Raw genomic sequence first — 16,682 nt, forward strand, 5'->3', positions numbered from 1 at the left:
CATTATTAGTCTCAAAGTGGGTTCCTCGTCATCGAATTTGCATACTTTCCTCTTAAAATCACTTTTTGTTGCATCTTCTAAGTTTTTCTACACCTAACACTTAAAGCAAGGTATTTTATAGGCTGATTTTGAAGTGTAAAAATGATAAAAATTACATTTCACCATCCTGTTAGAAAAGTAACTCTGACTCTACAGAAGCCATGCAAGTTTTCTGTATCTTAAACTTTTGTCCTCAAGTTTCACTTACTATTGAGTTTTTATTTTATGAACATTTTATCTGAATATATGAATTCTAGACCAGTAATAACTTTATAAATCTTATTCCTCAACCATGTAGTGCTGTGCACATTTTCAAAAAGGGGCCTAGAAATTGGAGGTACTCCCCATGGTAGAACAAAACACAACCACATTTTTTAATGTATTGGTATGTTAGAAGTATGAAATGGATGTTTGTGAAACAAAATAATCCCCTTTCACATGTATTTATGCATGGATATTCATAGGTACCCTAGGTAAAAAAGATGTGCTATGGAGTGCTGTAAAAAAAAACATGAAAATTGCAATAACTCTGTCAGTTTTTGTGATATCGTAACATCATTGGTATCAAAATGAAGCTTATATAATGGCTTTCAATATTGTATGATACAGTATATATTATTCATATGATTAATCTGGCATTGTGATGAAATATGCCATTTCTGGATATGTTTTTTTTATATATATATACCCTAACACTATTTATAATATCTGATTAAGAAGTTAACACACATAATCACATACAAATGTTGTAATGGTTTTCAAATGAGACCCAAAACTTAGCACTTTCAAATAGTTCACTGTTCTTCTTTAGGAGAATGAAGGGTTATGTTTAATGAGTCTAATGAAAAATATATATAGGCACAGATGTCAGTGACATGTAAACCAGATGTCCAATATGAGTTAGTCTTAAGAACTATCTAACCATAACCTAGAGTCGTTGGTGTCAGGTTTACTTTATGCCAAAGAGGTGTGTACAGAACAACAAAAGTGTGATAATAGTTATAAGAGATGTTAACCAATTTTTATAAAGATAAAATTAAAAATAAAATATCTACAAAAGGTGGTGGGAAATAGAGAAAATGATAATGCAATGCAATATATAGGAAATAATACCAATACAGAGAAATTAAAGCATGAATAATACTAATAAGGTAAAGTAAGTTTAATTATGAATTTAGTTTTGAAAATCTTTTCAGAAACATATGAAGGTCAACAATTGAGATTGATGCCAGTTGGCATTACGGTATTTAATAGTGCTATCTTGTAAGCTTCTTTAATTTCCTTGTTTCTGTTAGATGTAAAATTTGTCTCCATACCCATCAGTTTAATGTTTTCAAGAGAGTGACCAGGCATGTTAAAGTGAACTATTCAAAAGTGCTCGTGTTTTGGGTCTTGTTTGAAAACCATTACACTATATATAATATTTAATCATTTAAGCTTCTCTTTGATAGAACAAGGCAAAACTGTATTTTTCTGATGTACTAGTATCTCCTAATTCCAGAAAAATGGTTGTGAAATAATTAACATGTTTTGACATGTTATTAAACATGGATAATCTACAGGTACCCTTGTCAAAAATTTCACCCAAAAAGCTGCATCCTAAATCACTTAATCTGTAGTAACATCGTCAGTTCTTTTTAACAAAATGTGTACTGGTGTGAAGTTTGAAGTAGGGCCTTTGTTATTTAACAGTATTTAACTAACCAGCATTTCATGTAAACTCATACAAGGTTTATTATTGGTGTTTTAATGAACTATTCAACATATATCTATACCAAGGTTGAAGGAAACTGGCTTTTTATAGGACAAAATAAATCATATATATATTGCAGTGATATGATAAAGATTTCAATGTTTAGAAGACTAACAATGTAGAAGAAATAAATGTATGTGTAAGATACATTACATCTTACTCAAGAAACTGTTTTTTGTGTATGTATTAGGATAATGCCAGGTGAATTTATATATATATACTGATTAATTACCAGTCATTTCATTTCAGTGACTTTTTTGCATGGTTTATGAGTGTCTTACACCTTACTTGCTGCTTATTCAAATCAGGAATTACTTGACCAAACTATTTTAACGTGAACCTTAATCTAGATTGTAGTGAATTAGTTAACCTGGAGTTTTTATCTGTTGTGCTTTCAGGTAGGTTTACCAAGGATTTACATACATGGGTGAAGGATAGACTCAGAACCACCAGATTATAAAGCCCGTTTGTTTGATGCTAAAAACTGTATCACATTTATGAAAACACTAACAAAGGCAATGACACTGTTGTGCAGAATTGTAATTATTAAGTTTTTCTTTTAATTTCCAAGATGAGTACTTGTCTGCACCTGCAGTGCCCATCTGTTGTAAAGCCTTGATGTAATCTGATTGTAATGACCTCTCAATCCTCCAATATTTGATGGCTCTGCCTCCTGTGGGTCACTCCTCCATGTGAAGTTTTTGAATCTCTTATCGATTCCAAGTTACCTCTTTTGTTTTTGGTCTCTAGTTCAACATCCACATGCGCTGGCTGTCAACATGTTCAGACAGGACTAGATTCAGATTATAACTTTAATTTTTTCTCATTCCGTCAGTCTTCTTTCCAAAATGTTTGTTCATCCATGTCACTCCAGGTCAGGTCTTTCAGATCAATCCTTGCTGGCCGGCAAAGATCTAGTTTTCTCTGCTGTTTCGGCTCAATATGTTCTTTTTTGTTCTGGATCGATTGTATTAACCTACATTTTGGGGGTTCATGTGGTATATTCTTTTCAACTTTTTTCATTTCTTTCCATCTTCCACCTTTATTCTTGGGTGGGTTTATATGACCTTCTCTGTCGAGTACATGTTGTGGTTTGCTTCATTGCTTTCAAGGCTTCTTTCTGTTGAATCCACTTCCCACGGTTTCATTCCCTTATCCATTGGATTCGGATTGTGATTCGATTGGCTTTTTATTCCGTCTCCTTCTTCCAGTCACTAATTCCTAGTGTTTTCACTCCAATCATGCATCTTTCTTTTTCCATGCATCTCAACCCTGTAACCTGTTGAAGGTATATCATCTGTCGAGAACTGAGACTATACCTCATACGTTCATCTCCCATTTTCTGCTTTGGGTAGCTGTTTCTTCCTTGTCAGGGTACCGCTGTCCACCTGTTACCATCCTTCACTCTTCAGTGAGACTGTGGTGAGGGGTGCCTGTCCAGGTATATTTAAACTTGTCAAATCCACACTATAAGACCATGATAACTTGACAATTATAATTTCCATGGCCACTAAACACACAATGCTGAGATGGGATGTTCCACAAGATCACTTTTATGTTTGTCCTTGCAATATTTTCACTTCGTTAATATGGCTGTCCCAGACCGTACTCACCCATGGACTTCATGGGTAAAACAGAAAGAGATAGCTGCCTATCCTGCCATACCTTAGATTGAATAAATCAGGTGCGGTCTCCTTTTTAAAATATGATTTTCGTGGTCACCCATTGCACTGTCTCAAGACCTTACCATTTTCCAGTTCCAAGCTGCTGGGGTAGTGAACTATGGATGTATCCTCCTGAATGTTATATGATAAAATATACATATAATGATAAACTATTCAGTTGAGAGTATGGTGGTGGTGTTCTGTCTCAGGTTTTTTCATTCCTCTGGACTCTCCACTATAATTTCTCCTCTTTTTTTTCTTCCAGTGGAGTATGGGAGTCCTTACCATTTTTCAGTTCCAAGCCACTGGGGTGGTTAACCATAGAGGTATCCTCCTGAATGTGATAATGATAAACCATCCATTTGAGAGTAGGGCGGGGGTGTTCAGCTGGTGTAGATGATGAGTTGTCCTCCACTATGTATAATTGGAGTGAGCCATCAAAATTGAAGTTCACTCCTTCGATTCGAATTCCTCATCCAACCCTCACATGGAAGTTGGTTCCTAGTTTTGGATTTAGAGTCGAACTAATCAACATAAGTCCTCACACATGTATTACAGGTGTGTCTATTTACTCACTCAATTATACTCTTTATTTTCCTCCATCCATGTTGTGGGTCACGATGAAAGTACTTGCCATGGATCAAAGGCCATGTCATTGCATTTATTGACTTGCATTCAAAATTTTATTGAACTTCTATTTTATGAATCTATGACAATAAGTTTGGTATTAAATTGTAGATTGTAATTCAAATTTTAGTATTATACATTAGTCAATTTACTAATTTGATAGTAAGTATTGATAGAACAAACCTAAATATCGATTTTTGTGTGTCACATGGTATGTTGAATGTAGCATTGGTTTGAATAATATGTTTGTGATGTCCAAATACAAAGTGTATAGTTTTGTATGAATTAGGAACTCAAATTACTGATATTGACAAGCTAGAATATAAAATAAGAACCTCCTATCTTTTCTATTTGCTGAGATATCACTCATGAACTGAAACACATGCAGTAGCCCCGTCCACCTCTTTCCATTTTTGGAAACACTTCCTTATGTATATGTACTTATGTCTATGACATTTGAATAACCAATCGAAAGCTCAGAATTCCCCCTAGTAGCTTTCTTGGTCATTTTGAAGTATTATGATGTCAACTTCCTATCTTTTCTATTTGCTGAAATATCGCTCATGTACTGAAGCACATGCAGTAGACCCATCCACCTCTTTCCATTTTGGAAGCACTTCTTTACGTACACATACTTATGTCTATGACATGTGAATAACCAATCTAAAGCTCAGAATTCCCCTTAGTAGCTTTCTCGCCATTTTGAAGTATTAAAACATCAACTCGTTCTTTCGATTCAAGATTTCAAGCTGGTAAGTTGAGTCTTTAGTCTGCTCAAAATTTCATAATTTTTTTAGACCCAAATACAGCTTAGTAACTAAGTTTGATAAATTCTGGTGGAATTCTATGGTATTTATGTAGTAATTTATGATTTTTGGTTATTTCAAATGTATATATAAAACCTAAAAAAAATTTTGTTTCACATCCTCCACGTTCAAAATTTGATAAGGCTTAGTAACCGACAGCAAGCAGCAAACGAGTACAAAGTTCATAACTAGAAATAATAATATTTTGCTATACTTCTTTATTTACTGTTCTATGTTTTAAGAAAAATAACTTTGAAAATTTATTTGTAAATAGTAATAATGTATATACATATATCATGTATTATAAATGAAATATAACTGTATTTTACAAAATACTAATCCACTAAAATACAGCCAAGACAGGTCACTTTGTAAAGGCCGGTTTTATATTATTGGATACGGTAACGTGAGTGTATGTGGTCTGCGTCATCGCAACTTCTATAATGTTAGCCACACAAAACTGGAAGGTAAATATAATAAAAATAATAAACATATATAAATGTATAATGTTATGAGATTTTATTTAGAATAAAAATTTGTGTTTTCATGTTATAATTTGTCATCATTCTTATAAAAAGCATAATTGATATTTATTTCCTTTTTTTTTTTATTGGTGGTTACGAAGTTGGTCAAATTGACAGACCCCGTATAGTTAGGGTAGAGAAAATAACAGACAAAATATAAAGTTTTACTGGAAACAAATGTTTTAGAGATTACACAAAAAAGATATTTGAGATGAAAAATAGTTTTTAATCATAACATAAAAATCACTTCACACTCAGACTAGTAACGAAATATATTAGATATTTTTGCAAACAAATCTTCAGCAAAAATATTTCATCAAGAAATTATGATTTTTTGTGTGCAAAAGACTGTAATCTTTACTAAATCTCTACTCTACCAAATTTTCTGAAGATACATGCACTGCTTTAAAAGTTATAGTATAAATACTTAACATATGCAAATATGTATATGAACTCCTGTATTTTATACAGAGCCCATCGCAAAAGGGTTAATGTGGTTCTTCCTTTTACACTATCCTTCGATGATTTTATTATACCGTGGATGTTATTGTGCTTGGTGTGATTCCTGTCAGTTTGGTTTTGAGTGAGATGGTTAATATTAGGAAGACATCTTTACGAAACTAGAAGTCAAGTTCCTAGATCAGTCAATCAATTTCTCACATTCCTGTCATGTGTCTTGTTCATATATTGGGGAGTATGAGATGAACTTGAGGTGAAGTCAATATGATGGCTGGGTTTTGGATTTTAGTTGACTTGCCATCTGTGTCATCCTCTTTCCTACCCTCACATGGATGTTGGTTCCTCATGGCTGGGTTTTGGGTTGTAGTTGGGGTGGTGCTGATATTGATGGGAGGGGTCATTCCATAGAGCATATGCTCTAGGATCCCAACCTTTCTCTTCAATACTAGTTTTATACTTATTTTTATGCACTTTTCTCCCACTTTTCTTGGAGGGTTGATGGTGATCTGCGGGGCAGTGATCATTTTCATATCATTTTGAGGTAGAATGGCTGTGATCGATGCCACCTGAACTGAGTGTCATAGTGGAAGTTGGACCAGGCTAACTGTCCCTCTTTCACCACTCTCTCGGAACTTGATTCTGCCATTGTCTGTCTGCCACCAATCGACAAGTGTATGGTAGCAGTGATTGACTGTATTGTCCAGGCAGTTGCTCACTTTATTCCTAAGACCTCAATACTGTTTTCCACAGTATTGTCGTCCCTGGTGGAATCCTGCCTGCCAGGAGGCACGGAAGGCTCAAAAATGGGCCTGGGATACCTTCTGATGGTATCCCTCTCTTTCTAACTGCATAGTTTATCAGCGGGCCCATGCCCACACTTGGCAGGTCAGACGCCAAAGTCAAAAGGAGTCTTGTATTAAGTTCACTACTGACATCTCTTCTACCACCAGTTGAAAAACCTTATAGGACAAGAATTGAAAAGTCACTGGGAGGTATGCTTCTCATCCCCATTCCATCTTGCTCTCCAGTGGCCAGGAAGTTGCTGATGCTCTCGGCCACAGCTTTTCTCGTGCATCTAGCACTTATGTTTCTTCCCCTGCCTTCTTGGCCATCAAGTCTCAGGCAAAGTGATCATCTCTTTCCTTTCGGGGTGATCGTGTCTATGACTATAATTGCCCTTTTACACTGGTGGAACTCAAACTTGCTCTTTATTGGTCTGGAGTACATCGGTTGGACCTGATGAAGTTCACTATGAAATGCTACTCCATCTCTCTCTTGCCATTTTCGTGTTGTTTTTAACAAGATCTGACAGGAGAATGTTTTTCCTGATGCTTGGCACCAGGCTATTGTCCTCCCTTCCTCTAAACTTGAGAAAGATCCCAAGATTTCTTCTAATTATCGTCCAATTGCTTTGATTAGCTGTCTCTGTAAGGTCTTGGAGAGGATGGTTAATGCTTGTCTTGTTTGGTTCCTTGAATGAAAAAGACCTTTACAGCTGATACAGGACTGATAGGGATCCCGGTGTCTTCTCTTTGAGTGAAGCACAGAAGACTCTTGCCACTTACCAGCTGCTGGGATGGTGAACCATCAAGAATCCTTACTGATTGGAACCTAACTACTGGGGCTAGGACAAGGAGAGCCAATCAGTAGGAAGTGAGGTGGTGATGACACTGTCAGTATAGTGTAAACCACCCCTCATACAACTATACTTGTTGTGGCCTGAGTCTGTACAGTAGGGTTGAGGCAAGCAAATTACAAGATTTTACCCTCCTACTTCAGCTTGTAACTGTTCAGTAGACTCAAGGTGATCAAATTATACATTTGTGTTCTCCTGCTGACATCACATGTCCAGTTGAGCGAGGTGAACACACAATGATAAACAGGGCCCTCCCTTCTGCAGCTTATATCTGCTCAGTAAAGTCAAGGTGAGCACACTATACACATGTGCCCTCCTCCTGCAGCAGGTATTGATCAGATAGTCTTATGATAGAGGTACAGTCTGAATGAGCCCCCTACCATACTGCACATATTGGCTCTCCGATCTCTCGTGTACAAGTACTTGGACAGCCATGTTCTTATTCTGCTCATCCCTGAAACACATGGGACTCATTTGCCTCATACTCTCTTTTTTCTGGTCGAAGAGTATATCCTGAAAGAGATGAAATGTGGTCTTCCATGGGTGTGCCCCTATGGAGCCTCTGCTATTGGGTATCACACTCAATGGGTTTCCTTTGGGTGCTTTCTGAAGGGAACTCATCTAAGTAAATCTTTGCACAAGGTCCTCCACCACGTCAGTTTGGGATTCTAGCTCAATTGTGTGAAGAGGTGTGTATCATCTCAGAATTTAGCATTTTCCTTACCTGAAAATATATTTCCGATAGATATTCACCTCTTCACACATATTCTCACCCTTTCTCCCCACTTCTGGTGCATTAGTATTCCTTGCCTCAACAAAGAATGAATATTCATGAGTGCAACAGCATATTGGGAATTAGGGCACAAGGAGGAGTGTCACTCTCCTATTGTTGAACTTTTTCTGCATAATATCATTATGCAGTAACACTAATCACAAGAAATCTCGTGATATTAGGTGGGAGTTGCCTAAAGGCTAGTGGGATGTAAATCTCAAAGGCAGATACATGGGGAAGGTAGTATAATTATGTAAAGAGGTGAGTATCCATTGGGAATACATTTTCAGGTAAAGAAAATGTTAACTTTATTATTCACTATTTTAAAGAAAATTACTGTCAAATTGTTTACAAGTACATTATATAGCAATCTGTTGCAGTTGTTCTACAATGATGGAGTAATTGAAAAACCTAAATGTAACTAATAAAAAAAAAGCTATAACTGGAGCTATCTTTCACAACCATTTTGTGTTACATATTACACAATGCAAACAAATCTGGACTGTAAAACATCTTAATTGTTGTGTACAATGCATTAGTATCCCTTCATGATGTTTTAATCCACAGTTTCTGAAATGCAGTGTTCTCTGATTTGTGTAACTTAGGTTGATCTCTGAATTTGTTCTGTTTTTAATGCAGATACATACATATACAATTGAACATGTTAACATTATATAATTTTTCATAAAAAAGTTTATGTTCATGTGAAAGTGTGATATTCACAAGGTTCTCACTTCCAGTTTATCACCAATTAAGATTTAAGATATTTGATTTTTTATATGCACTTCCTCTAATGAACACTGTTTATATATATGTATACATATATATGTGGTAATGTGCCAAGTTTCAAGTTATTTAAAAGTCACAAAACTTGTTCCTTGAAGAAAGTCTTGTCAGGTTTTGATTAACCCATCAGGTTTATGATAGAGAAGGAGCACAACTGTCATAGAATTTCATATAACAAATTCTAAAGACATTTAAATAAATTTATTATCTGGAATACTTTGATATGGATGTAATGAGAACTTCAGAGTAACTTGAATATTTTTTTACCTTTCAGAAAATGATCATGAACTTCAGACTCTCTGAACTTCAAGTTCTGTTGGGTTTCGCAGGACGAAATAAGTCTGGTAAAAAGTCTGAACTTCAGGCAAGAGCACTGGAGCTTCTGAACTTGAACTCAGTGCCTGTACAAATGAAGATTCGAGAACTTCAAAAGTAAGAGAAGATATGTACATAGTATATTTTTGGTATCAGCAAAATGTTTGTGTCAGATGTCTGCATCTGTCACGTAGGTTTTGTATTTTTTTTTCATATAGGTAGGCCTTTATTGTGTTTGAGTATACTTATCTTTTTCGTGCATATTAAATGCACATAATTATTCAGATACCACATCTGTATGTAGAGCTGTTGTTTTAGTTAAATGTTGAATTAGTTAATATTTAAATGAGTCATATTTTGAAATATATATATATATAATCTCAGGTTTGGATTTTTCAGGGTGCATATGCATCCTTCAAAGTCCTAAAAATTCCATTCTCAATTTCAAGTGTATGAAAAGGGGCCTTTTTTTGCAAAAGTACATGAAAATATAATAGCAGAATATATTGATATATCTAACTAATGCATGTTGTGGAGTTGAGAGCAATAAATTAAATTTATTTTCTTTTTTAGTCTACATTCATATGTTGAACAAATAAATAGGAATTTTATAAAATTTCAGTAGAATCTGATTGATTTTGATGTAGATTTTAACATACAAAAAGTGCTTGAAATTAATCTGAGCAATTCAATATGAACCATGTTTTTATTTTAGTCTTACTGTATTCTGTAATTGTTGTGTTTTGACATACATGTATGTGCATCTGGTAGAGAGACTAACAGTTCTGTGACTGTACATCATGTCCAGTTTGAAACACAATATTCTGACACACCAGAGGTAAATCAAATTAGCAGTATTCATCATCTACATGTACTAAATGCAACTTTATGAAGTTTACCAAATTCAAGTCTTAGATTAGCACTGAAATTTGAAAATATGGTGGTTTTTTTGTGTATTTGAAAATAAACTAGAGAATGGGAATGTTTGTTTTGAGCAATCTACCATCCCATTAAAATATCCCATAACTGAAAACTATTTTTATCTCAGGATTTTTTATATATTATCTTTAACTGCTTGTTATAGAACACTGCATATGTGCAATTAATATTTTCTTTCAAACTGAAATCACATGGCACACTGCTGCTGACAGCAATGCCTGTCAAAATCTAAAGCTGAGTGTGTGTCAATGATAAAAAGACAAGTTGAAAGATAAAAAAAAACACCCTTTTAAAAAAAATTGCTATGGGTCTTTCCAAAACTAAATGTACATTGTAGTTAAGATTATTAAACTACTATTAATTTTATATGAGTTATGTCACTGTTAACATTCTATAGCTTATTGAGTGCTATTACAGTAATTTGGCCAACTTTTACTTGAGAATAGTGTTTTACCAAAATGGATTTAATTCAGGCTTAATGAAGGAAATTTCAATATTTAAAAAGTTTATTTTGTGAAATATTGTATTTATACCTATTTGTATGATTTTTTGTATCCGTATTATTCTTATGATTGAATTTCAGTATATTATGTTAAGTATTCACATTTATTAAGTCAAGGTACTAACTTGGCTAAAATTAGGTTGTTGTGACTAGTTGAGTTTTTTTCAATGAATATTTTTTTAGTATTCAAGAAAAATATTTATATATAATTTTTTTCCATACAGAATTTCATTAAAACATGGAAATTAATTACTTACAACTTTAAATTAAGGTGATTGTTAGAAGGAAATTAATTTACCCCAAATAGGTTAGTCAAGGCCCAAGCATTAAACATAAGGATGTAAAAAGCACTGTGACAAAGTTATTCAACTTATTAATGCTGCTCCTTATTAAAAAAAAAAATGATAATATAAAATAACCACATCTGAGCTTCTGTTAGGCTATAAAAATAATTAATTGGGCTACTCCTCTACATTTACAATTCTAACTAGCTAAGGTGATTACTACTGAGCAATATCCACCCTCCTCCCCTGCAATCTGTAAAATGACACTTAATAATAAGTTATATTTTCCAAAATTCCATTGTTTTTATAGTAAAAACAAGAAGAAAGAAATGGTTCTTTTGAATATTCTTAGTTAATACCTGTTTTCGATGGTATAATCAAAACTCAGATAAGAACGTTATTTGGTGAGAGATCAGTGACATCATCACAAACAACTGCCATTGACAGTTTCATTAACTGAACTTGAGCCTGAGACTTAAGTACCAAGATGTTGTCATGCTATCCCAGAAGAGAGTTTTCTGTCATTTTTTTATACGTGGTTTGAAACACCTTTTCACATGGTAACACAGTATGTCTGGCACTTCTAAGTTCAAGATTATCAATCCACAGCTCACTGTAAGCAAGGCTTAGCACTTTATATGATGTTTTTATAATGGTACATTGCAGTGAGATTGATGTAATTACTTTGCTTAATGCTGCCCAAAAACCTACATTTTGCTACACAGCAAAACAAGAGTAGATGTATTTTTCAGAAAAGATCTTAGGCATTCTTTTCTTTGTTCTGTTTTATAAACTATCTCAACAGATTCAATTCAGTTCTTGTTTGTACAGGATCAAAATCCATCACTTTAATGTATGCTTACAACCTCCAGTTCTCCTTCAGAATATAACAAAATAGAAATGGACTTCATCAAAAATAGTGAAAACATCCATCAACTTTGAGCCTGGAAATGTTTGCTAACTTACCCACAAAAACTAGACCCAGGGAGTGAGCTTTTCCTGAGTTTTTGGCTTAATCTTTATTGACATGCCCATGGCAAAAAAAGTTTCCTCTAGAAGTGTTAATGGTGTACCGTCAATTCAGTGCTTTGTATTTGAGCGAGATATTTACTCATTTTACATGACTTTGTTTAGGATGTCAAATATTCAACATCATCAGCTAAACAAGTTGTTAAATACAAACTTTTATACCTGCCTACTTTATTGCAATACAATCAGGTAAACAATTTTTGACACTTTCAAAATAAGATGAAAGGGCTTTAACATTATCATTGAAGTTGTGCCATCTTGTGAGGATCTAGATTGCATAATAGGAAAATACTTGTTTACAAGCAAATACTTTTAGTTTCAGAAATAACATTTTTATAAGTGATAACACAATTTTACATTTAATGTGCAAATGGTTTCACAATCAATCATTTACATACAAAAAAAAGATACACATTTATTTTCAAACAGTATTTTCATAAATTGAGGACATGAACAATAAATAAAATGTTTGGTTTCAAGTAAAGATAATAGTTGGAAAACTAAATGTTTTCCATGGTTTTTCAAAACCTATTTCTATAATTGTATAAAATGGTTCTTTCTTAATTTAGTTGAAGTAGACCAGGTTTTTTTATCTGCAGGAATACAGATAATGAATTTCTTAAGATCCTTTTGTTGTGGAGTATAAATTGTTGTAAGTTATGATTTTCTTATTGTTATTCTGTTATTAACGAACAAGGTCAAAAGTGTAAAATATTTGTGACCACCAGACATGTATAAGCTATTTTGCCATTATTTTTTAAAACATGTGCTCTATTTTCAAGAAGCGTGGTTTTCTTTAGATGCCGGGTAAATCAACCAGCACCTTTTTAGATTTTTTTTTCTATATCAACCAGTCATCTACATACCTTTAACTGAAACCTTTTTCAGTCTCTCTGTCTCAAAAAGATTGCTTTGAAATTGTTTAGTAGTTATTTGTAACACATTCAAGCAAGCAAAAATAGTATAACATGTGACCATATATTTCAGTCATACAATCACTGCTAATCTATATGTAATGCACACAAATTTTTTAAATTTTTTTTCAAATTTATGTTTTTAGTTTTACCTGTCAACTTCAGAGGCATCATCAGAATAACGGTGGTATTAAAGCCACTGTATTTATACAAAACGGGTTAAACAATGAATTTACACTTCTAGTGCTAATAACGCTAAAACATATAAATATATATGTAATGTAAAATTGAAATGTGTTACCATTTCATGCAGTCAGTTATGTTCATAATGTTGTTTGAAAGGAAGCTAGAAAATACAGGAAATGGTGTTTCTTATAATCTTGATGTTAATAGGGTGTAATACAGGCTAAATTTGGGAGTGGTTACCATTTTGAGGTGCAAAATGTTTGGTACCCAAATTTGAAAAATCATGTCTTGAGAAAGATAGGCCAGAAATAAAGAAACAAATTTAAATAATAATAAAACAAATAAAAGTTTTTGCTTAATTCTTTTCTCTGTATCACGTCTTTTGGAATTTTGTCTTACCTCAAAACCCACGTGACTAAATACACATAAATATATCGTACTTTAAAATGTTAAAATTGTTGGCAAGTTTACGCTATAAGGAAAATTGCCTTCTTTGCACTTGATTACTGCTGCCCCAACTAACTTTCTGCATTACCCTCAGGTTAAAATGATTTCCAAGGAGTCTGCCCCCAGAATACCTTAAGGCATTTATGGCTGAAACTTTGCCTAACGTTCTAAGGGTATTAACCTTTTTGTATACCACCAACCTACCCTTAAAGATAGTGAAAACCCTGGAGAAGTCTAAAGTGTATGTAGTTTATATATTTTTTTAAATTTAGTCCTAATCCTTTGTTTCTAGATTTGTGGTTCTGGAAGCTGCTGTAGGTTTTACACCTGGTCTAATGTACATAACTAAAATTATAGGAAAGTTCTAGAAATGGGTAGCTATTTTGTACATAACTTTCTTGATCATTCTTTTGGAATTCTCGTACATCATATTGCTCCATATGTTAAGATAGGAGTGTGTTAGCTATGAATTGTAATTGGTTATAGGGAAAAAGAGATGTGTTCAAGAAAAGTGTAGAAAATAGGTGGTCCCATCCATGCTATAAAGATTGGATAGAGTATTTCAGAAACAGAGTTGATTGGTTGATATTTATATAGAATAGTTTGGACATTTCTTTCAACACAGAAATTTATAGTCAGTGAAGCGAGAAGAGACTTAAAACTGCAGTGAGAGCCAAGTCATTTACAGGGATCTGGTATTATTTCAAAAAAAAAACAAGCCAATTTCAAAGTAATGAGTGAGTTTACATTTTGTAGCCAAACTTTTGCCACCACTACTACTTGAATAAGAAGTGTTTGACAAAATGTCCATAAATCCAGCTCATCTATATAGGCTTCTAAAGCATCAAGACAGGAAGGCTAGATGCTAGTGAGTGAATGAAGTGAAGGACTATGAGGCCTCTTGCAACCAATTTTACATGCTGCCATAAAACTTGAAGGTGTCAAACCAGTGCTGTCTGAGGAAGTCCCTGCTTTCAAGAAGATGAAGCACTATGAGGTCAATTTTACTAAACACAGAGTTGATCATACATTATGGAACAGGAAAGTTCTTTGGAAGTTAGCCAGAATCACTGTATCTTTAACGTGGAGGAAATAATGTTAAGGAGGTTCACAGATGTCTAAAGTTGCTATGTAAGTGTAAACATTCCACCTGTTGTAGCAGCATGCAAGTGAAGTTGGAAAGTGTTTATTAATTATATAAGTAAAATGACATTACAATGGACCAAATTACTAAACTTTTTACTCTTTGCCAATAATCTCCACCTACTTCAAGATGAGAACCTGTAAAATGGCAACAACGAAAAGGAAATATCATAGATTGAGAATGAAGAATAAGCTTATTGTACCTGTTTGCATTAGTCATAGTTTAGACCTGCAGAATAAAGTTTTAATATAATTTCTCAAAACATTTATATGATGAATTTACCATTTCACTGTAATAAAATATAGCCAAAGCGTACTTTTCTAGATATATTTTCATGCAACTTGCTGTACTTAAGAATGTAAACATTTATTTTTTGTACATATTTACCTTATGTATTAGAGATAAAAACTAAATTAATAATTATTTAATAATGATATTTAAGAGTATATGCATTTCTGTACAGAGTAGATAGAAATTATATGCTAAAAATTATTTAGTACAGTTTGTAACCTGTGTTGTGTTAAAGCATTGTAATTACAAGCCATATAACACTCTTCATTATCTGTTTTAGTGTAAATTTGTATTATAGAAGGGAGGTAGAATATTTAGGGAATCATCATGCTTGTGTAATGATACTGGGTGACAGTTTAAAAAAATTCTAGATGTAGCATAACAATATTTATGGAAGATTACTAAAGAAAAAATTGAAATGTAAGCCAAATTTGTGTACACAGTATATCAGAGTAATTTTGCATGTGATTGCTAACTGCATAAATAACAATTGTTCCTATTAGCACAAAAATTAATGATTTAGTGCCAGAAACAATGGTATCATTTCAACATTAGTCAGGACTAGTTAGTACACTTACTGCTAAAACCTTTGAAAAAAAAAATTAAGCAAAACATCTATTTGAATTCAGTCCTTGTGATTGATGTTATGAAAAATATTTTAGATACTTCTTCCCAAGGCTACAGAAAGGTTTTACATTGAATAATTCAATCAGTGTATGAAGGTTTCCCTGAGAAACTAAACATTATTTTTGCAGAAAAAAATAGTTCTACTACAGGCCTCGACAAATCCTGGGCAGCAGGTTGCCATGGTGACTAAAAATTTCATCGTGGTGCCCAGTATTTGCTCCCATTTTATTCATGCATAGGGCTGTGCTAAATAGAGCTCAAATCTAAAACAGTTCTGGACTCTTGGAAGTCCAGAACTATTTATTTTTGCATTCTTTGAGTCCTAAATCAAACTTTGTTTCTAGGATTTTAATGGCAGATTCAGCACTTCTTCATGTTTTTTCAGGAATGAAGTGCTGCGGTTGCACAAGACATTACTAATTTTGTGCCATTTTGTTTTTCTTCTTTTAGTGCACATGCTTAAACTCAGACAGGACCAAAGACAGTTAGTTCAGGCAATACTATCAAGTGGTTGTTGATATCATGTGATTGTTAGCATTTACTCGTTGCTGTGAAAGTAAATAAATATACACTGGTGCCTCGATTCTCTGTGCTAGTCTGGGGAAAGCAAAAAATCACAGATAATTGAAGCACTAGTGTATCTCACAAGTTAGCCCATTGCTTAATGTAAGTAGCATTTTTCAAGGTATTAAGTTCCTTGTTTTAATGTATAATCTTTTTACTGTCACTTAATCATATTATCATGAAAAATTATAAAAGTCATCACAATCATAAAAGCCAAGTGGTTGTCATTCACACTCAGTTTCTCTGAATTTCGTGAGTTACACGAGTCCAAATTCCATTTTTTCTCCTATAATACTTCCTTTTTTGATTGCCTTTTCCCATTTTAATTGAATTAATCACTAATGTAGGTGTAAATAGCTCCTAAATTTTGGCAC

At 33.6% G+C, this 16,682-nt stretch overlaps 1 protein-coding gene across 3 annotated transcripts in view; it reads left to right on the plus strand.

Moving 5' to 3' along the window:
• The window catches only part of LOC106469271 (E3 SUMO-protein ligase PIAS2-like), a 95,913-nt gene that overhangs the window by 984 nt on the left and 78,247 nt on the right, over positions 1-16,682 (plus strand). For 2 of the 3 annotated variants that reach the window (XM_022397741.1, XM_013929757.2), the window contains exon 2: positions 9,341-9,498. In XM_022397741.1, the coding sequence (XP_022253449.1) occupies positions 9,341-9,498 (158 nt within the window). Of the gene's footprint in view, positions 1-9,340; positions 9,499-16,682 lie in introns of those variants that run through there. The other variant, XM_022397742.1, reaches the window with a different exon arrangement.

Source organism: Limulus polyphemus, unplaced genomic scaffold, assembly GCF_000517525.1.
Source record: "Limulus polyphemus unplaced genomic scaffold, Limulus_polyphemus-2.1.2 Scaffold3388, whole genome shotgun sequence".
Lineage (NCBI taxonomy): Eukaryota > Metazoa > Arthropoda > Merostomata > Xiphosura > Limulidae > Limulus > Limulus polyphemus.